The 23179-nt window shown below is 35.3% G+C and overlaps 1 protein-coding gene across 1 annotated transcript in view; it reads right to left on the bottom strand.

Moving 5' to 3' along the window:
• Window positions 1-23179, bottom strand: part of Abi1 (abl interactor 1) — a 99720-nt gene that overhangs the window by 15787 nt on the left and 60754 nt on the right. The window contains exons 3-6 of the mRNA XM_048812754.1: window positions 9624-9800; window positions 4642-4656; window positions 3829-3929; window positions 2220-2360 (exon numbers count right to left, since the gene is read on the bottom strand). Of these exons, the coding sequence (XP_048668711.1) occupies window positions 2220-2360; window positions 3829-3929; window positions 4642-4656; window positions 9624-9800 (434 nt within the window). The remainder of the gene's footprint in view (window positions 1-2219; window positions 2361-3828; window positions 3930-4641; window positions 4657-9623; window positions 9801-23179) is intronic.

Below are 23179 nucleotides of genomic sequence, written 5' to 3'. Positions count from 1 at the left end.
CCCCCCGCCAAAACCCAACAACAACAACAACAAAAGGTTAACCAGCAGTGGCTGTGCATGCCTGCAGTACCAGCTACTCAGAAGGCCAAAGCAGGAGTATCACCTTGAGAATAGGAATTCAAATCCAGCATGGGCAACATAGTGAGTGAGAGACATTAAAAAAAAAAAATAATCATCAACCCACTAAAAGCCCCTTTTATGATTGTGTGTGTAAACTTTAAAACTGTTTATTACAAAACTTCACTCTTACACTTGAAGTGAGTGGATCTTTTGTTTCACTCTAGTTCTCAACATCTGAAACCAATATAGTAACACACTACCTGGAACCTTTTCTGTAAAGAAAGGTATGGTCAATAAAAATCTCACAGAACAGGGAGTTGACAAGTGTATTTAAAATGTGCAGTTAGCAATGCAGAAAAGAACCACACTATCATGGAATTCATAGTGAAGCATAAAGAAACATATTTTTTAAACAGTGTAATATAGGGTTAGGAATGTGGCTTAGTGGTAGGGCATTTTCCTAACATGCATGAGGCCTTGGATTCAGATCCCTAGCACTGGGGAAGGAAAAAAATAATAATAATAATTATGGCCACTAACAAAGAGAATGTATAAGATACTAGCAAACAAATAAGAGTAATTAATCATGGTCTGAAATTTATATTAAAAACTCTATTCATCTCCTAAAGAATTAGTTGCTTCTATAGCAGGAAAAGTCTAAAAGAATATCTAAGATACAATTTTGTGTTCACTTTTTTTTTTTTGGTACCAGGAATTGAAACCAGGAGATTGACCACTGAACCACTTCTCTAGCCCTTTTTCTTTTTTATTTTGAGACAGGGTCTCTCTGAGGCTGGCTTTGAACTCGCAATCTTCCTGCCTCGGCCTCCCAAGCCACTGGGATTACAGGTGTGCACCACTGCGCTGTGTTCACTTTTTAAACAACTATCTTCTTCTCTACTAGTCTAGACTCAAAAAGATGGTATTAGAGAAACAATTGGTAACTTGACCTTAATTTAGAAAAAAAAAAAAAAAAGAAAGAAAGAAAGCTGATAAAACAGAAATTTTAATTAGAAAGTAAGCATAATATGAACAGAAAAAAAATAGTAAAGTTCAGCATAAATATTCTGGAATAACTGTTGTTGGTAAACTCTAATCAATCCCCTAGTATTCTACTTACTAAGGATATACTGTCCTTTTAGCTGTGAGACATACATGTGTGAAAACATGTTTATGTACACATGTAGCCTTTGGCTCTGGATTTTATTTGCTTATTTTTGAGACACAGTCCCACTAGATTGCCTAGAACAGCCCTGAACTCCTGGTGTTAAGCAAGCCTCCTACCTCACCTTCCCAAGTACCTTACCAAAATTTATTGTTACTTGTATTCTTGATAATTGCCATTCTGACTGAAGTGAGATGGAATCTTAGTGTAGTTTTAATTTGCATTTATCCAACTGCTAGCGATGTTGAACATTTTTTCATATATTTGTTGGCCATTTCTATTTCTTCTTCTGTGAAGTACCTCTTTGGTTCCTTTACCATTTACTGACTGAGTTTTGTTTGTTTGTTTGTTACGTTTTTGAGTTCTTTGTATATCCTAGATACTAATGCTCTATGTGAGCTGCCGGTAGCAAAGATTTTCTCCCATTCGGTAACTTCCTTGGGTTTTGTTATTTTTTAATTTTTTTTGTTTTGTTTTGTTTTTAAGTTATAAGTAAACACAATACCTTTATTTTATTCATCTGTTTTTATATAGTGCTGAGGATCGAACCCAGTGCCTCACTCAAGCTAGGCAAACACTCCACCACTGAGCCAAAACCCCAGCCCCTTCCCTCATGCTTTTTTGAAAGACCATTTTAAAAAACATTCTTTAGCTTTAATTCAAATATGCAACTGTATCTTTGTCAAAAGGGAGAAATACTAACAATTTGTTAATAGTAAAAACATATACTGAAAAAAGAAAAACACCCTAGGTGAGTAACTCAGTGGTAGAGTACTTGCCTAGCATATGCAAAGCGTCAGGTTCAATCCCCAGTACCACAAAAAAATTAAAAATCTAAAATTCAGGAATTGTAACACCAATTTGTAGAAGCATATATATTATTATCACCCTTAACTTTCACATTCAACATTAACATTAGAGTAGTACTTCACCTTACCACCTTTTACACTATCAATAACTCTCAAATGTTCAAATGCTGAACCTGAAGGTTTACCTGTGTGTCCTTGGTCTCTGATTTAAAGAAGCTGTCCTGCCTGGACTATGCTGACTTCCAAGTCTTGCAGGACTGGTCATATAATCATTAGGAACTGTTGGGGGTTTAACAGGTTCCAGGGTTTTATAAGGAGTATTTCGTCTAAAGAAGAAGAAAACAAAGAAAAGAAATAAATGAATAAGAGAGATAAAACAGTATTCCCTCTAACAAATCTGTGACTGTCCCTTTGTGAATTAAGTATAACAGATTTTTTTTAAAAAAATTAATAAAGCTTATAAAAAATAATTCTTAGCTGGGGCATATGAATTTTTGTTACTATTAGAAAAAAACTAAAATTTGCTACTTTAACGTAGGAAAACTAACGGAAAGGGTAATTTAAAGTTTTTTATTTCTAAAAATAATGGTTATAATTTTTATGCTCAATAATATAAAACTTTGAAATGTACTTTTTTCCCACTTCAGTCACGCACAAGTCCTGTCCTTTACATAGGAAGCTAAAATATCTCCTTTGTAATGTTTCCAAACCTCAACATGAGAAGTATATGGAGAAGTACATTTTGATTCTAACTGCAGTTACTGATATCTAAATAAATGATCTTTACTTTTGTAATAACTTCATTTTTTTTAAGGGACAAAGAGTTTAAAGAATGAAAATAGAAATTAAGCTCCAAGTAAAGAATGAAAATAGAAATTAAGCTCCAATTCTTGGTCAACTTCTCTACCAAAAACAAAAAATCTAATATAATATCACCTGTATTAAGATCAATAATTTTTCAGAAATGTCTTAGAAAGCCAGATGTGGTGGCACACACCTATAATCCCAGCAACTGAGGAGGCAGGTGCATCATAAGTTTGAGGCCAGCCTTAGCAACTTAGTGAGGCACTAAGCAACTTAGCAAGACTATTTTAAAAAGGTGCATAGCCATTCCACTGTCATTTATTTTTAAAAAATCAATTAAAATTTTTAAAGAAAAAAAAAAGTGCACAGGGCGGTGGGTGGCTTAGTCATTTAAAAAATAAAACTGTCTTGATAAGTATTCTGTATATTTAGTGCCTTGAGAACTGGGAAGAAAGAAACCATCCTTACCTTTTCTATTTCTCCAATGGAACTTCCCATAAAGCTACTCTAGTATAAAGGGGCTTAAGATTACCAGCCAATGCACACGTAGAAGTACTCCAAGTAAAAAGTACCTAAGTCTCAGGTGCCATGTAATAAGGGAAGGAGCTACAGACTACTAAGTAAAACTACATAACGTAGACCACTTATTAGTTCTGTTAAATAAATACTAAACATATAAGCAAAGACAACCATTTATATGTAAAATTCACTATCTGAAATAAACTAAAGTTAGATTTATATTTAATTTAAAAAAATAAAAAACAAAAAATAAATTTATACATTCACAAAAGAAGTTTTCTAGTACAGACTTCTACAAGGAATATTATTAAGCAGGGAGATTCATTTTGGATTCTATTCAGGGAAATAAAAATCAAAAGCAATTTATAAAAGATAGTGTCACATAAAGTGTGTCCCAAGACAAAGATCCATACATTTAAGAAACATCTTCTAACACAGAAATTCTTTTGTAAAATGCAGTTGAATTCTTACCCCAATGTTCCCCGGCCTGACATGGGAGGACTTGGTGGTTTCTGAGTAGGAGGATTTGTTCTAGACAGTGTGCCAGTTCTTGCAGGCTGGTTATTTCCATGCTAAAATGTGGAAAGAAAGGCATTTATTTTTATATCAAATTGTTCTCTTGATGTTTTAACACCATGTATTATTTTTTTTTAATATCAGAATGTGAAGTAAGGATTCCCAGACAGATTTAATAAAGACTTTGGTACATTTTAAAATAACTCAGGAACTACCTGCACTTAGTCTTTCCTATTATTTTATGCCATTCACATCAATTTATGTCAAAATACAGGTATGATTACTGAATTTTACATATTATTTTATTGTTAAACATGTTTGTGGAAATCAAACTTATCTGCACTCAAATACTTAGTTGCTTTGAATTTCTGAAATGTATGCATAAACATGAACTCACTGTCAATTTGTTAAGATACCCATCTGAAAAATTATCTAATAATTCAGTAACAAAGTCACATATGATGTCTGGGAAACCTCCTAATTGTAAGTCAATGAAAGCAAGGCAGCTATCAAAAAAATGAGCAAAGCAATAAATGTTAGCAAAATTAATGTTCCTATGTAAATGCAAATGTCAACATATCTTTGATATATTAACACAGCCAAGCTAAGTGTTGCTGATTTGAACTGAGTTTGAGTATATTTAATCTACATAAATCCTATAGGGAAAAGCAGACAGACATAAGAAGAGTTTTCAAATTTTAGTGGCTCTGCGGTCTCTATCAATATAGAGGAAATACTGTGGATCAAGAGATAAGTAATGTCTCTTACCTTGGCTTTTAGCCACTATACGTTGGCATAAAAAGGGGGGAAAAAGTAGAAATTAATTCTAGATGTTATATTTGATAGGACAGGTTTACATTTATAGTTATTCAATTTTTGTTAATAAGCTTATATCCAGCCACATTTCAAATATTTTGTTTAAAAAAGTTATCTATAATTACTAGGAAAATACTTATGCATTTCATATAATTTTCAAAAGAAAGAAATCTATAAGGAAACCACAACTTAATTATGTCAAGCTCATATGAGCTCAATAATTTCTTGGATCAAAATTTTATGCTATGGAACTAATTCAACTGATTAGTTCAAGGATGAAGTTTAATCACAATAATACATTAGATGCAAACTTATTTTAATACATCATTCTATAAGTCTTAAGACCATTGGATAGTGAGTGTTCATGTGTAAGCATTACTTCAATGGTAGAATATTATAAAAAGTGCTAGACTGTTATGTGTATGTATGATGCACTAATCAAAGCAATTTTTTTAAAAAAGGTGCTAGACAGTAAATGTTACAATTCAAAACCACGGGTTGCTTCCAAATTCAGTAATGGACCTAATTCAGTAAAGCAAACAGGGTCTGGAAAACCCTCTCATTTCTAGCTTATAAAGTCAAATCCTGAGCAAGCCAACACTAACAGAAAGTTATTATGTTGCCCTTAGTCCTGAGTTTTCTTCTGAACCAGTTTAACCAGAATTCAAAATGCAAAAAAGTTTGCTTTAATTGTAAGGACTATTTCTTTGAAAGATAACTAGCTTACATGTATCAAACAATGTGTATAGCTCTAAAACATTACTACTTATACTATGCCATTAAGGAAAAAAAAAAAAAACTTCAGTTTCTAGAATCTTACTTTTTATAGACTTTTTTGGGTTTCAAGTTTTTGTCCTTAACATCTACCACTTTTCAGGTGACTCTAAGGAAATCATCCAATAGAAGTTTACTTTCTATTAGATATGTTCTCATTTATAGAAACTGTGCCAGAAATTTGGTATTCTTCAATGTTTGCATAAAATAATAGGGCTCACAATGATTGAAAAACAATGTCTGGAACCCTACCTAACCACTTCATTTCACACCTGGATTTAGGAAAATAAATGTGACTACTATTAAGATCTTGATAAGATACCCAGATATATATATCTCTTATAATGCATATGCAATACAATACAGTAATTATTATATTTAACCAAAAATATTCTAAATATGATCACACATCTCTTCTCATTTGTTTCAACTAAACGGGAAACCAAAAACATTAACATTCAAGGGTAAGCTTGTCACAAAGGAAAGAAAAAAAGAGAACTGGATTGGGAATGAAAAATCTAATTGAACTCTGCTTCTATGCAATGGTGTAATCTTTAACATTTTATGGAGCTCAGCCTCCTCTATTAAGTGTGTTTATAAGTAGATAGATTATTTCCTACAGCCTCACATCTTCTAATTCAAAATATTTTAATTGTGAATAACCTGAAATAATGTAAGTTAAATATCTACTTAAATATAACCAAAACATATCCAAATTAAGACCTTTCTTATTTCCCTAAGATTTCTATTTCATTTTCTTAACAGTTACATTTTTATATACCTTTATTTATTTATTTTTATGTGGTGCTGAGGATCAAACCCAGGGCCTCACACATGCTGGGCGAGTACTCTACCACTGAGCCACAATCCCAGCCCAACAGTTACATTTATGAATAAGTAATTTTTACCATTTCCCTGGAATCACAGGTTAAAAACTCTCTGGTTCCTCTTTTTCTATCCCTAAATAGATCAGAGATTTACATATGACAGTTATTAAGGGTATGTAAGGCCAATTCTTTTTTTGAAATGATTAATTAGCTAAACTCATTTTTAAAAATAATATCCCTATGGAAATATTATAAAGCTTTGGCAATTACACTGTTAAATGAACTGGGAGGCCATTATGCTTAAAAAAAAAAAAAAAACTGTTGTTCTAGGTTCCAACAAAGCAAACCAAAACCAACTCAAAATAATCAGAAAATTGACAACTAATCTCTAGAGATTTTACCAATCCGAAATTGCCAAATAACCTCTAACTAACAAAACATTTTCGTTGTCTTACTTCTGTGAATTTCTCCTCACATCCCCTGTGGTCTGGAGCTACCAAATTTTAATGTTTATCTTTTAATGCCACCAATAAAATCCAACAACTACTATATCACATTGTCTTTTTGAAGCATAAAAATAAGCACAGGGTGTAACTCTATTTCATGCACAATCAGAGAAATCAAAAATTTTGCTCCATTTGTGTACAATGAATTGAAGAATTTTCTAACGTCGTGTACAAGTGATTAGAACCAATAAATAAATAAATAAGCAAACAAGCACAGGAATACTAATATACATGGAAAGTCCTTGTAAACTATGAACTAGACCATAAATTTGTTATTTTGTTTATCAATAATAACATAAACTTCTCTGCTAGGTGTCCCAGCCTTTGCCTCTCTATTACTCTAAACTTTGTGCTCACTTATAGTTCATCATCTTTCATTCCCTTTATGCACATATTCTGGTAGTTTCACTATACTGGGATTCTCTTATCCATATCTTACACGGTTTCCAAACAAAATCAAGCCAGATTTACCTTAGGATATGTTTGTTTTAAATTCCTATTAAGTTTATGTATACCATCTATTTTGCCACATAAAATGCATTAACTAAATAAACACTATTTAAATGAAGCCCAAGTGTATGAAATACAAATACCAAACACTTAAATTTATAACAAAAAATAGCAAAATATGATACAACATTAATTTTGAAGTGTGGAAGTATCAAGCATAAAACCTGGTATAGGATTATTAATCTACTTAGATTCATTTTTTTAAATTCTGTATATATTTTGAAAAATGCCAAAACATCAAAGTTAAAAGCCAAACAGCAATATGAAGAAATAATATTTGACAATTTATGAGGGACAAATTTCCATAACAGAAAAAGGACTTTTACAAGTCAATACAAAATCAAATTGCTAAAAGAGAAAAATAGGCAAAGAATAATAAAATAGTTTTAGAGCTCATAGTATTTCCTTATACTTAAAATACTAATTTTATGATAGCTTCAAATTCTCCTTCTCATAATTTTGGCCCTTGTATTTGTTTATTAACTATTCTCCAAATTTCTTAATTTCATATACCTCTATAGTCCTGTAGAAATTTTTAAGAGAAAAATGATCTTTTACAGAAATCACAAAACTAAGAAAATAAAACAGTAATGAGTCTAAAAGGGGAAATAATTGTGTGTGTGTGTGTGAGTGTGTGTGTGTGTGTATATACCACAGAAACAAATATGGGCAAATACGCAATATAACAGCTTTTAAGGTATAGGATTTTCACATACTCCTACCGGTATCCAAAAGTATATTAAATGTAGATAGTCCAACAAAGTACTGTACTCAATGTCACAGATTTATACACTTGAAAATAGTTAATGCTAAATTTTGTGTTACATATATCTTATACCACAATAAACTGTAAAACAAATCCCCCAAAACATCTTATAGCTAGAAAACATTCTGCCAAAATTCACATCCATGCCATTTCAGCATATTATGCTATTTACACTGACTACCTGCACACCTAATGCCATAGTTAATTTTAAAACAAAGTTTTGGGTGAGAAAACTTAAGACTCACCTTATATTCTGCTAAGTAATGCATTTTAAACACACAATTAGTGGAAGGATGAGATAAAGGAGGATATTCACTTCTAATGAGACAGAATTTTCTTAGTTTTAGTAGGAAGAAAAATCAAAATGAGACAAAAGAAAGCAGAGTGAGTGAATATGTGTATATGTGTATACAGGTAAACATATAACTATGTATAGGGTATGTGTGTGTCTATTTTAATCCCAAGATGGGTAATAATACAAAATAAGGTTTTCCTAGACTCTCAAAATGCAATTTTACCTCTTTTACAACCACAGACACATATCTGGAAAAAAGTACAAGGAACAAGCAGTCTCCTCTACATGTGGAAGTATTCCAACTTTATATATAATTCCCACTAATGAAAATGAAGAGAAGATTTCAAAAGTCTTAGATAAGAGTAAAATATGATCAATGCTGTTGGCTATAGTTTTTTCTGGATCAGGAACCCCAGAAAATTGAGGAATGCAACAGATCTAGCAATAGCCAGGACAACAAGGTAGAAAAAGTTCCAAGATTCTAGCTCACTCATTAAAAATTATTATAAAATATTCTGAAGACCAGAAACAAAATCAAATAATGGTCCTCAAACAAAGGGACTATCATATTTCAGAGAAATAATCTATCTTAAGCAGAGATGGCTAAAGAATTTGAGTCATTCCAGATGCTTGCAAAATGACACATGAATATCCAAAACTGACAAACTATAGGTATCCTTCAAGATCAGCTAATTCTGCCATGCTTATCAATGAACATGAGCAACAAATAATCTCTCTCCTAAAAGTCTGCTATGTTGTTTTTTTTTTTCCTTTTTTTTTTTCAGGGAGGGAAAGGGGTAACAGAATATAATGAAGAAAATTTCATAAGTTTTTCAATTTTTTATAAATTGCTAGAACTATATCAACATATACACATGCACAAATATGCATACATATTTAGGAATAAAAGGACAAAATTATGTATAATTTGTTTTCTAAACTAATTTTGGAAAGCACTTAATTTTTTATTTTTCAATATTATTCAGTAGTAAAAGCATTTACAATACAAATTTATAACAGTAGTCTAGGATTCAAATGATTTACTTAATGAACAGCTTTTTCAAGTTTTCATATCTTTCTGAATATAGCCTCTTCCAAAGGTAAAATTCTGTTCCAAGCTTAGTAAAATACACAATTAATATTAAATACATATAAAATTATAATGCTAGTTACTAAAGAGAATCTATCAAATAAGAAAATTATCACCATATCTCCTATCCAAAATTAATTACAATTATGTACTTTAAAATGCTTACCTTCACACCATGGCCAACATCATCGAGAACTGTGTAGTCAATAGGTTTTCGAATATATCTTACAGGGCGCTCCATATTTGCAGGTGCTATTATTTTGTGAGTTCTTGATGTATTCTTATTTGTGGTCAAAATACCGATCTCTCTTCGAGCCACTTTCTCTTTATGAATATCCACAGTCTGTATTTTAAATTTGAACAAAGCAAGAAAGTGTTATTTGGCATAGTAAATAACATAACATGAAAGTCCATCTATATTGGGCCACATATAGGTCGAACCACGGGACTGACTGTACCACATGTCTATTTTCTATCTTTACTATCTTTATCTTCAAAATTAAGCAAATAAATTTCCTCAAGTCTCAAAGCAAGGTATACTTACAGTGATTAAAACACCAATTTAATGAATTTGACACTAAAACAACTTGTCAGAAAAGCAATGTGTTAAGGAGTTCTGCACTGAGTATCTTACACTTTACCACTTTATATAGCAGGAATGCAGACCAGAAAAAGAAATCACTAATTATAACACAATGAAGTTAAGCACTATAGTGACATATGCACAGATTACTAGAAATTATAGAAAAGTGTTCAGAGCAAGATACTTAACTAGGGTGAAAATAATTCACTTAGTCTTTACATGAGAAATATATTTTAAATATAGGAATTCCAGGAGTAAGGGGCAAACATGGAAATTATTAAAAGGCAGAAGGACTGAACACAGCAGACAAAAACATGAGAGGAAAAAATAAAAGGCAAAGGTTATAAACTACTAACACGAAGCCTTCTACCTACTTAGTACAAACTACCTACTAATGGCCTATAAGGTTTTAAAAAAAATATATTTGGGGGGAGCTGGAAATGTAGCTCATTAAAAAAATATTTTGGGGGGTCTGGAAACATAGCTAAATGGTAGAATACTTGCCTAGTACATGCAAGGGCCTGGGTTCCATCCCCTGTACCATATTGTAATAATAACAACAACAATAATAAAATTTTACGTATTTTTATTTAGTTATTTTATGTATTTTTATTTAGTTGTGCACATTTAAAAACTGGATAACAGACTGATTCAAAAAAATAATCATGCAAACTGCTTAACAATTTAAACACTGTCCTAACAATAATGGGGTACTGATGACAAATTTAAATTAACATGATCATATCTGCATTTTAAAAGATCCCTCTGAGGCTGAGGTTGTGGCTCACCGGTGTAACGCTCACCTAGCACGTGCGAGGCCCTGGGTTCAATCCTTAGCACCACATAAAAAATAAATAAATAAAATAAAGATATTGTGTCCAACTACAACTAAAAAATAAACATTAAAAAAAAAGATCCCTCTGAGACAAATGTTGAGGATAGAAAGAATAAGACAGTAAGACCAGTTGGGAGGCAACTATAGTTGACTAAAGACCAGTTAGGAGGTAACTATAGTTGATTAGATGAGAAAAGGCTAGGATTCTGAACTGAATTAAAGCAGGAAAAGAGGAAAGAAGAGATACTGTCAGGAGAAAGAAAGCTTAATATTATGCCTATAACAGATCCATTATGATTCTATTTCCTAGCCAGATACCCTAACGCATGCCTGTAATCCTAGCAGCTTGGAAGGCTGAGGCAGGAGGATCCCGACTTCAAAGCTAGCCTCAGCAACAGCTTGGCACTAAGCAACTTGGTGAGATCCTGTTTCTAAATAAAAAGTACAAAATAGGGCTCGAGAATGCAGCTCAGTGGTCAAGTGCTTCTGAGTTCAATCCCCGGTACCAAAAAAGAAAAAAAGATTCTATCTTATTTCACCAGAATTTTTAAATTGGTTGGGAAAGAACCTGTAATCAAAAATGCTATGGGGCTGGGGATGTGGCTCAAGCAGTAGCGCGCTTGCCTGGCATTCGTGCGGCCCGGGTTCGATCCTCAACACCACATACAAACAAAGATGTTGTGTCCGCCAAAAACTAAAATAAATAAATAAATATTTTTTTTAAAAAATGCTAGCCCAACTCCAAAACAATTCCATACACTGTAAGAAGTTGTACTACCTCCCTCTGTTCTGGTTGATTACACATAGAACATATAACACACAGTGTCTCCTTAGAAAGCAAAAGGCAAGTTTGTTTACTGTCCAATATAATAAAGATAATATAGGCATTCAAGGCAACGGTCAGAGTGGCCCCTTGGGCTAGGAATGTGGCTCAGTAGTAGAGCACCTGCCTAGCATGCTCAAGGCCCTAGGGTCAACCCCAGCACAAGGGCACACACACACAGCGTGGCCCCTTACACTGGAAGTCCTTTTCCTATAGTGCATCCAACTTTGTGTGCACGCATCACCTGTCTCTCTTTGACATATCCTGTAGAAACTGGGGCTCCACAAATGCTGACTCTTTGGCTACTGCAATTGCCGTGAGTATTGATGTCCTTTGTCTCTGATTCAGGAGTCCTATGTCTTCCAGCAGAATCCATGCAACTGTGGAAGCTATTAGCTTACAAGGGTAAAATCTCATAGACTTTTCACAATTTTTAACTGTTCTGGCAATGAATATGGAATATTAAAAAAGTTTTTCTAGCAATAGGAGTAAGGCCAATTAACATGAACTGAGAAAAGTCCATGAGAATGGAAGTGAATGGTCCTTTACTTTGCTGTTAATGAAGCTGAACTGAAGAGATATTTCAGGCTGACTATCAAAAGTAGGTAGATTCAAAGATAAGGTCTAAAATGTCCTGGTTATTGCCAACTCTCCTCCAGATGGAAGAGCTTCCTCTCACCAGGCTGACAGTCAGCCTCAGGAGGTCTGTCCCATGAACAAGAACTAATATCTGTCTGGTGAGGGGGGAACACATAAGGTTCTGTCCTTTTCAGACAACCGTTAGAGATGAATATCTGCACTGAGTGTGTAAAGGAGGAAAATTTGCAGCTTCTGTGAACAGAACCAGTCAAATATTTGGCTAACATGCTTGGAAGACAAAAGAGTAAGGCATATAATGCTTATTTTCCTTAAGGCTAGTCTCTGGGCTGAGGACTTTAAGACCCCTCCCAGCCCACTGCCAACAAGAACACAAATCACCCTGAAGGGGGAATTTTGTGATCTTTATACATACTTTAAAAAAAAAAAACAGGACAATTAAAAATGAAGCCCATTAAAAATAACATCTGTAAAAATAACAAGTTCCAATTAGAACCAGTCCAAGTCGACCAAGGTGAATGAGAGTGCCTTAGATCTGTAGCCTATCATAGGGTTCACTTGGGTACCTTGGATAAAACAGTATGCAGTAGGGATTTAAAAATTCTGATGCAGGGGCTGGGGCTGGGGCTGGGGCTCAGTAGTAGAGCCTAATATGTGTGAGGCACTGGGTTCAATTTCAGCACCACATATAAATAAATAAAGGTATAAAAACAACAAATTTTTTAAAAAAAATCTGATGCAATCCTAAAGTCAGTCAAGAATTAAGAGATGATATCTGGGTAGGACTCTTGAAACTGTGCTAAGATCCCAACAGAACTAGAGAACAAAGAGGCACAATATAGCTCTACTGCCAGAGGATCCACCCTCTCCCTTGGGAGCATCTTTTCCTTTCCCCTTGCTTTTACTATGTTTCATGTCTTGTCTGAAATTTTCTCCTACAAGAAACTAAGAGCCAAGAAACACGACGAAAACCCCAGATTCCCAGGACCCCTGCCAGTTAACAAAAAGATTACCATTTGGAGTAGGTAAATTCAAACCCAATGACCAACAAGATGAGAAAGGCCCAGGGAGCTAGTCTCATTACATGGAAATAGCATATTCAAGAATGCAATCAACCTAACCCTACAGTATCTCAGCTCTACATGAAAAAGTAACTGGTACCCCTTCTGGGAAATTTATTCTATGCTGCCACATAAAACAAAGCTGCTGGTTCAATTAGGCTTTGATTCAGAGGTTCCTTTAAATGCCTGGGCCAAGGTCACTGGTGATTCAACTATGTTGAAACCCTATGTACCCAGTGGGCTTCTGTGTTGTTCAACCTTGGTGCCAACCATGCAGAACTCAAAATGTGTGAGGCTGCTTGGTTTGGCAGGCAAAACTCAAAGATGTTCTCTTTTCCGGCCAATATTTCCTTTGAAAATATTGTTTTATTCTTACTGACCCCTTGACTGTTACCAATGGACAAGCTACTTGGTCTGCTACTTGGAAAACTATAGAATGACATGATAAAGATTATCCATAAACCATGAAGATCAATTTAGTTGTAGATTGAACCATAAGGGTCACTAGTATAATACTCACAGTAAAGGACCATTGACTCATAACACCAACTGGTAAAAAGCTACCAGATTTAAGTCTGCATGTCCAGAATGCCACCACTGATTGCTGCCAATTCATCACCATACCAAAGCAATGACACATCATCACAGAGTAGAAAACAGTATAAAAGACTATATTCCTGATACTGGAACTATCATCTAATCTCAGACTTGTGAATCCCAGAAAATGAGTCATTTTATATACTACTGACAGATTGCCTACATCAGATCTTTGACATTTCTCTTTTGGATATCAGTGGTGCCGACATTTGCAGGGTCTGGTAATGCTATCCCAACCCAATCAGTTGACTCTAGCCACAACAATGTAACACTTGACTGTGTCATGATTTTTATTTTTTATGTCATTTATTATCTGATAATGGCATGCTTATTTTGGGGGGGNNTACCTGACTGTTCAGAAAAAAAAAAAAAAAAAAAAAAAAGTATGGGTATGTCCATAATAACTGGAGAAAAAGGTAAAGTTAGATACTGGAATGAGATACCAATGATATCTGTGGCAGTGGAAGGAATATGTCAACCTTGGCACCTGTTGGAGAAACATGTTAGCTCTTAGGAGATAAAGAAAAAGAAGGGATATTTGTGAACTCTGTCTTTCAGAATCACTACTGGAGTTGTCTTCACAAAGGAAAATTTCCTGATACAGTTCCCACAAACTGTGTAAACATTCTAAATTTAACTACAGGTCCAACATACACCTGGTCGAACATGCTCTGATCATCATTCTCTTTAACCTCATAGCAGAGTTGGAAGCAGCAGCAGATGGTCCAAGATCCTTTGTCTCTCACATAAAGCACCTGTCAAGACCTCTAGGTGCCTTTTCTATCCCCATTCCTATAACTATCATTCAGACATTCCAAGGGGCAGATGAATACCACCTGGTTATTAGCACATATAAATGGGACAGATTGGATAGACTGGACCAATTGCTTTCAGGTACTGAGAAGCCTAAGGCTAAAAGCCACAGTGGAGAAACTATCATCCTGAAACTCTTGACTTAAGTAGTTGGGGAGGGCGGGGTTGACCTGGACGACTACACACAATTGTAAACAACACATTCTTTATAGAAGTAAAAGCTTCATGAGGAATATGTAGCCTTGAGAGTACTTCTTGTGTAGAAGTCAAGAACTTGCCTCCTTCCAAAAGTGTGTTGACTTGCAACTTAGAGTCACAGTTGACCTTCAAGTGTTTAAGGAAGTAACATAAAGAGGATAATGTAATTCAAAGACAACTGTGGTCTCTCTAAAATGAGGCTATTCTTGATTGGAAGTGAGGCTCCTACTAGGAAAACTGATAAGTTAATTATGTTTAAATAGAAGAAATCAGTTTCCTTCTGTTTTTAACACTTTAATCCTAAACCATTATCCTCTTTCAACTTGGCTACTGCAATATCCTTCTAACTGGTCCACTTGAATCCAATATGGCCTTTTTCCAATCAGCTCTGTTATAATTATGTGATCTTTACTCCCACCTCCCAAAAGAAAAAGACCAGAAAGAAAGCAAAATTTTAAAAAGTTGTATCTCACTTGCTTAAATTCTATTGAAAAGCATTCCCACATGATCCTCAGTCTTCAAGAGAAAAATAAATTCAAAATGGCTCAAGTTCTTTTCCTATGTTTCTCAAACACCATGGAGTCCATAACACTCCTTCTGAAAACATCTTTTCTCATCCTTCTTACTTTCCTCATGTACTTAAAGAAATATTCAGTGCACTGTTTCAAATTGCTTGAAAAATTCTTCTATGGTTCCACTCCCTCCTCATTTTCACAGTTTTGAATCACAAAAGCCTAAATCACAGCCCATCCAGTAATGTACAACCCTCCATATGGCAGGGAAAGCAAATAACATGAGTAGGAGGAGAACAGGTCTGGAACATTTGTATAACAACAGCATACATATGTTCACCAAGTGACAGCTTTTACAGTAAAACTAATTCTTTCTCATATTTGAATTTCCTTAATTTTACACTTTTCTCTTTAGATAACAAAAGAAACAGTTCGAAAATAGAAAAATAGTTTTTAATCTTATTATACTAGAGACAAAATCAGTAACCCTAGTTGAATGAAATTAGAAGGCTCAAGATGAGCACCTAGAGAGGTCTGTAGATCCACTGGGTTTTGTTTTGGTTTGGTTTGGTTTATGAACCCAGGGCCTTGCACATGTTCATCAAGTGCTCTCTACACCAGCCCAACCCACTGGTTTTTTAAAAAGCATGTAAACCAGGCATGGTGACAAATGCCTGTAATCCCAGAAAGAGGAGGCTGAGACTGCAAGTTCAAAGCCAGCCTCAGCAACCTAGCAAGGCTCCAAGCAACTTAGCTAGACCCTGTCAGAAAATTGGGGGGTGGGGGGGGTGGAGTGATGTAATGTGGCTCAGTGGTTAAGTGACCCAGGGTTCAATCCCTGGCATCAATAAAAAATTCAAAAATAACATGTAAGCTTGAAATCATAAAACCTAAGACTGAATACTGGCTCTTTCACTTACTTGTTATGCTTGTTATGAAATTTTATACAAGTTTTAACTTTTTAAGACTTCATTTTGCTAGGGCTGGAAATACAGCTCAGTGGTACAGTATTTGCCCACCATGTAGGAGGTCCTTGGTTTGATCCCCAGCACAAAAGAAAGGGAGGGAAAAAGGGAAAAGGAGAAAAAATAATTCCTGGAGCAGCGTCCACAGACTCCACTAATAAAATGTCATTTTAGCCAGCTACATTTGGCAGGTTAAGGAAGCAGATCAGGGAAAAGAGGAAAATTCAAGCACAGCTAACAGCGTAAGCAAAGAGACAGGAAAATATGAAGATAACAAAGAAGGGCATCTGTTCTCTAAGTTTTAATAAAGTTAATGATAAGACTTTAGAAATTAGGAAACAAAACTTGATATTTTAACTGATACAGAAAACAAAAATTGTTTTCACGGAGTTTCATGTTTCCATTCATGTATATAACTGGGGAAAAATATATTTTTTGAAATGTACAATACACTTTTGTTATCCACACACTACTGTTCAATAACACTCTAGAACTTGTTGCTCCTACCTAACTGTAACTTAGTACTCACTGATCAACTGCCAATTTTTTTTTAAAGGGTCAAGCAAGACCTTTATAAATATGAGATAACTAGAAATTGAATAAATAAAATAAATTGTGTGATGAAGTTCTAATGGAGTGAGAAAATATTCCAAAAGCAATTCTATTTAGATAAGAAAACATTATGTTCTAAAACAAATGTGGAAATAAAATGAATAGATGACTTTCAAATTTTATTTTAAGATATGGTTATTTAAAACCACTACATAGAGAGATGTTGTTTTAATTGTGTTCTCTTTGCCTTGTCCCTTTGTTGGGGAAAAAACAAGATAGATGCTTCTTTTAAAGGTCTTCCAGAAAAAAACTTCCTATTTACCAAAAGACGGAAAGGCAGGCAGGAAAGAAGTATGGCACAGCAACACTACTTAATGTTTCACATATTTTCTACAATATTATATTAGGATGCCTACTATCCTCAATAACTGTCACTGCCACTACAGGTAAAGAACCTAAATATAAATAAAAACACAATAAATGTTTGCCAAGGGGAAAAAAAAAAAACTGCAGGAAAAAAATTAAAATACTTTTGCCCTGAATAGAAAAAGAAGAGTAGAAAAAGTATAAAAGAGTCCTGAATAAGCTACACAGAGAAAGCCTTCAGCCAACAAAAAGACAAGCTTTGTTAACTGCTTATTTGGACCAGACTCTGGAAATGGCCCCATGCCCAAAATTCTGTTACAGAGCTTTGTTCAATGAGCTCAAAACAAGGTCCCAATCAACTCTGAAGTTAACTTGATTCAGAATGACCTATATACATATACTATAAAATAGATTTGTTTAGAAGAATTGCAAATCAGACTGGTGGGAAAGCATATTATAAAACACTTGAATCAGAATTGTTTTGAAATATTTTATCCTTAGAAAAACAAGATCTGACACTTTGGCCCATGCTAATTTTTCAGTATTGATCAATAACATTTTCTGCCTCCTCCCCACCTTTTTTTGGTACCGGGAATTGAACTCAGGGGGACTCCACCCCTGAGCCACATCCCCAGCCCTATTTTGCATTTAGAGACAGGGTCTCACTGAGTTGTGTAGCGCCTTGCCAATGCCGAAACTGGCTTTAAACTTCAGATCCTCCTGCCTCAGCCTCCTGAGCCACTAGGCTCCCCACCTATTTAAGAACATAAACAAAATATAGAACACTTGCATGGTAAATATCCCTTTTTTGCAATGCTAGGGATCAAAGTCAGGCCCTTGAACATGCTAGGCATTCTACCATTGATATATTCCTCCAATCTAATGATAACCATTTTTTAAATACTTTTATTAGTTATACATGGACACAATATCTTTATTTTGTTTACTTATTTTTATGTGGTGCTAAGGATCGAACCCAGTAACCTCACATGTGTATGTCAAGCTCTCTGCCACTGAGCCACAACATCAGCCCCAATGATAACCATTTTTTATTCAAACTAGGATATAAGCTAAATACAAACTTTTAAGACAACATTAAATCAGTTTATCTTCTAAATATAAGGTCATAAATTTGTAGTTATTTCTCATCCTATTACTTTATCTAATAGTTAACTCTATGTATGTTTGTGTTACTAGGGATGAGGCACTCTACCTCTGAGATATACCCCAGTCCTATTATTTGTTATTTTGACACAAGGTCCTACTAACTTGTTACAGCTGGCTTTAAACTTGGAACCCGATCTCAGCCTCCAGAGTTGCTGAGATTACAGGTGTGAGCCACCACACTGTGCAAAAATTAACTTTTATTTTAATATTTCATGAATGTTTCTCTCTTCTTAAAAATGTAATTCATTTTAACTTCTCTAGAAATATCAGGCATATACTCTAACAACTAAATGAATAGGCTCAAGAACCAAATAGCACAGATTTAAAAGTTGTTAGCCATCTGGGGCGGAGGGAGTTTCTTCACCATACAGATGAGATTTTTTTTAATATTTATTTTTTAGTTATAGGTGAACACAATATCTTTATTTTGTTTCTATGTGGCGCTGAGAATCGAACCCAGTGCCTCACGCATGCTAGACAAGCCCGCTATCACTTGAGCCACATCTCCAGCCCCAGATGAGATTTTAAAACAAACAAAAAGTCCTTTTCTTTCCATTCTCCTTTTTCCTTTCCCTCATTTCCTATTTCTTTTTTATATTTTTTCCCTTTTCCTTTCTGTTCCTTTTTTTTTCCCTTCCTTTTCCCTTTCCTTTCCATATGCCCCTGTGAACCATGGCAGGAATTAGGCTGTATCTCCACAGTGTGTTCCTCCAGGCAAGCTCAGACCCAACTTCTATGGTGATGTGGAAAGTGTCCTTGGGCTCTGAAGACTAAGAGATGATGAAGCCCCAGCTCTGGTCCTGTCACTGTGAGACTCAGCACCTCACCTGCACAAAGGAGGCTAGTGATATATAGTATTGGACTCTCTATGATGCTGGGCACAGGAGAAAGCTGCAGCTCCTAGTTAGCCACATGATCACCTACATACACCAGCGGACTCTACTGCTAAGCTGTGATGCTCAGAGGTGAGGGCCACTGTGAGGGGCCTAGGAAACCTTTAACACATATCCTGAGGGAGTCTGACCACAGAAACAGGGAGGAAAGAACAGATAAGAACCCTGAAGGGATGTACCATCCTGGCAGGATCTCAGCCATGGGATGAGACAGAAAATTCTCAAAATTTACCCAGAACATCATCCTGGGGCAGAACAGAAGTGAATATTGAGGCCCAAAGAAATCAAGTAATTTATAAGAATTCAAACCCAGACCACCCAACTCTAGGGTCTCACCCATACCCTGCATCAAGGACTTGGTATCTCTTCCAGTCCCACTGACTTCCCGAACCACGCTCTTTCCCACATCTGCCACGTGGGGCTGGTGATAGACACAGGGCTCTGCCACAGCTGACTGTCCACCCTTAGAAACAGGCTCAAAGACACTCTGGCAATGGGAAGTCTGCTCAGAAGCAGAGGAAGAACCTTGGTCAAACCCTGCCCTCCCTCTACCTTCTGGACAAGCCATGTGCCCAGTTCTTTCCTCAACAGATATTTCTTGAGCATCTAGTATGTGTCAGACACTGTATGGGAGCTGGAGAAACAGATGAAGAATTCAGACATGACCCTGCTTTAACAGAGGAACAAACAACAAGATCCTTTCACTTAGTGGCAGCTAATGACCCTGAATAAGTAAAACAGGGCTGGGATGGTGGGATGGTATATTTGAGTGGGGAGGAACCAGCTCTAAAATTATCTTTTCAAGAGGGGTCCAGGCTATGGGGCAATAAAAATGGTGGCCTTGATGGGTGTGGCCCATGATGGAAGCATGTGAGCCAGAGGGAATAGAGAGGTGAGGCTGTGAAGAAAGGTCACAATGGGGTCTGCTGGCTCTCACCATTCTGCCCTGGGCAGAGGTCCTTCCTGTCAGAGATCCTTCCTGTCAGAGAACACACTCCCAGAGTCAATAAACCAGAGGGTTTCTCCTACAATGATGGGTTCAGACTTCCCCAAGTTCATCAGTGACTAGAGAGACAGGGATTGAAACCAGGGTCTCCAGGCTCCCAGCTTACCACCTTTAATTCTACTACACCTTCCTTAACTCTCAAACCACCTATATCTCCAGGTAGTTTTCTTGTAGAAGACCAGGGAGCGATCTACAGGGAAACCCTGCAGGACTTCAGCTCAGAACAGATAAGATGAAGTTGTTAGTCCCTTTTCTCTACCCTTTAGTCAACTGGACAACGCTGAGTAAAAACTCAGCTTTCCCATTTATGAAATGGGAGCCACCAGTAGGACACTGCCAAGTTGCCCTAAAGATAAAATAAAGTCTCTGCATAAAGTACCACAGAAGGTATGATTATTTGGAAAATAAAAAGAAGGTGCTTGATAAAGAATAGTCATTGTTATCACTAAGATGAAAATTAGCTAATGCCCTGTGTTCCAGCTCCATAATGATCCTGTCAGGTTATAAATGAATACCCAAGCCTGTCCAAAAGATTCTACTCCACCATCCTATGAAGCTGTTGGAAATGGTTTGCACTGGAATATTATCTGGGTGTATTTATGATATATTTGTGGGAACTACAAAGTGCATTATATTTTTTACTCTTTTACTATTTAAAGTCAATGGATTAGAGAATAAGAAATCTGTAGTGACATAAGCTGAAATATATGATTATTTGGAAAATAAAAAGCAAACAAAAACCTGCATCAATCTCACACCAGTATTTTAAGAATTATGAGTTAATGTAATTAAGGGATTTGCAACAATATCTGTATGTAGAAAGAACTCAATAAATGTTAGCTTTTATTATTATTATTCTGTTTCTCAATCCATATTCAAGTACTTACCTGAGATAATACTTGATATGAAACCATTAAAAGCCTATAGCCAATAATAAATAAAACTAGTAGCAATTTTAGAAATTAGGAAATATTAAGTTCCCCACTTACATTATAAACACAGCAGGTATTATCAAAAAAGAAGAATCAAATCCAACACTGAAAGGATTTGGATTATACTCAATAGTAGTCCACTCTGAGCCTTTTTAGTTCTTTCTTCACCACAGGACTATTTCTCATTTTATAATTCTTTGAAATAATGACCACAACTAGGAATATTTATATTTGAGGATATTTAAAAAGCACAAATACGAACTTGAGAATTGATTACACACTGATGTCTCTCCTTCCTGAGACTTTCATATATTTTATATATACCTTTTCAGAAGAATAAGGGAAATAATCAATGGACAAGAATTTCCAATAAGTCTTTGGATATGAAAAAGCAAATGGAGACAAGACTGTAGTAACTTATCAGAACAACAACAACAACAACAACAAAACTAGCTCCTTAAACACCTACATGTCACAAGGCAATTAGCCCTAAAAGAAAAAAGAAAAGCCCCGAGAGACTCAAACTTCAAAAGTACCAGGTTCTACAGACCTTAAAACTGAGAAAAAGTTAAAACCACAATGAGAAGCCAGGTGCAGTGGGGCACGCCTGTAATTCCAGCAACTCAGGAGGCTGAAGCAGGATGGTGGCAAGTTAGAAAGCAGCCTCAACAACTTAAGTGAGACCCTTTCTCAAAATAAAAATAATCAGGGTTGGGGATGTAGCTCAGTGGTTTAGTGCTTCCCGAGTTGTATGAGGACCTGGGCTCAATCCCTAGCATCAAAAAATAAATAAATAAATAGTCACAATGGCATACAATTTCATACTAACTAGGATGACTATAATAATAAAAATTTTAAAAAAGATAAAACACAGCTGGGCACAGTGGCACACACCTGTAATCCCAGTGGCTTGGCAGGCTAAGGCAGGAAGATCCCAAGTTCCAAACCATCCTCAGCAATTTAGCAAGGGCCTATCCAACTTAGTGAGACCCTGCCTTAAAACAAAAAATAAAATGGACTGTGTATGTAGCTGGGTGGTAAAGTACCTCTGGGTTCAATCCCCAGCACCAAAAAAGGCAAAACACGTTTGCAAGAATAGAAAAAACCTGTAACCTTAATATATTGTTTTGCAGGAATGTAAAATGGTATACAGAGGCACTTTGGAAAAGAGCTGGTAGTTTCTTCACAAAGTTACTATATGATCCATCAATCCCTTGTCTAGGTATACAACCAATATAACTAAAAACAAAAATTTGCCCACATCTGTTCATAACAGCATTCATAACAGCCAAATAACAGAAACAATCCAAATGTCTACTGATGAATAGATAAATAAAATGTGGTCTACCAATATAATTTGGCAATAAAAAAGAAACAAGGTACTAACTTTTAACATAAATGGCCCATGAGAACATTAAACTAAATAAACATAAGTCATCACAAAGGACCATATAGTATATGATTCCATTTATATGAAACATCCACAACAGGCAAATTTATAGAGACAAAAAGTAGATTAACAGTTTCATAGGGTAAGTGAAGGAAATACAGAGAATTGGGAGTGATAGCTAAGAGTACAGGGTATCTTTTGGGATATATAAAATTGTTCTAAAACTGACTGGTGGTGAATGCACTGAATATACTGAATATATATTCTGTGAATATACTGAAAAATAATGAACTATATACTTTAAGTGGATAAATTACATGATATGTCAATCATATCTCCATAAAATTTTACTTTAAAAGTAAGGCATATGGTAGTAAAGTATTTCCCTAGCATGTACAAGGCCCAGGAATTAATCCATGAGGGGGGGAGGGG

The sequence above is a fragment of the Marmota marmota genome, unplaced genomic scaffold (assembly GCF_001458135.2).
Source record: "Marmota marmota marmota unplaced genomic scaffold, marMar, whole genome shotgun sequence".
NCBI lineage: Eukaryota > Metazoa > Chordata > Mammalia > Rodentia > Sciuridae > Marmota > Marmota marmota.
The sequence above is the reverse complement of the archived record's forward strand: the minus strand, read 5'-3'. Positions and strand labels throughout refer to the sequence as shown.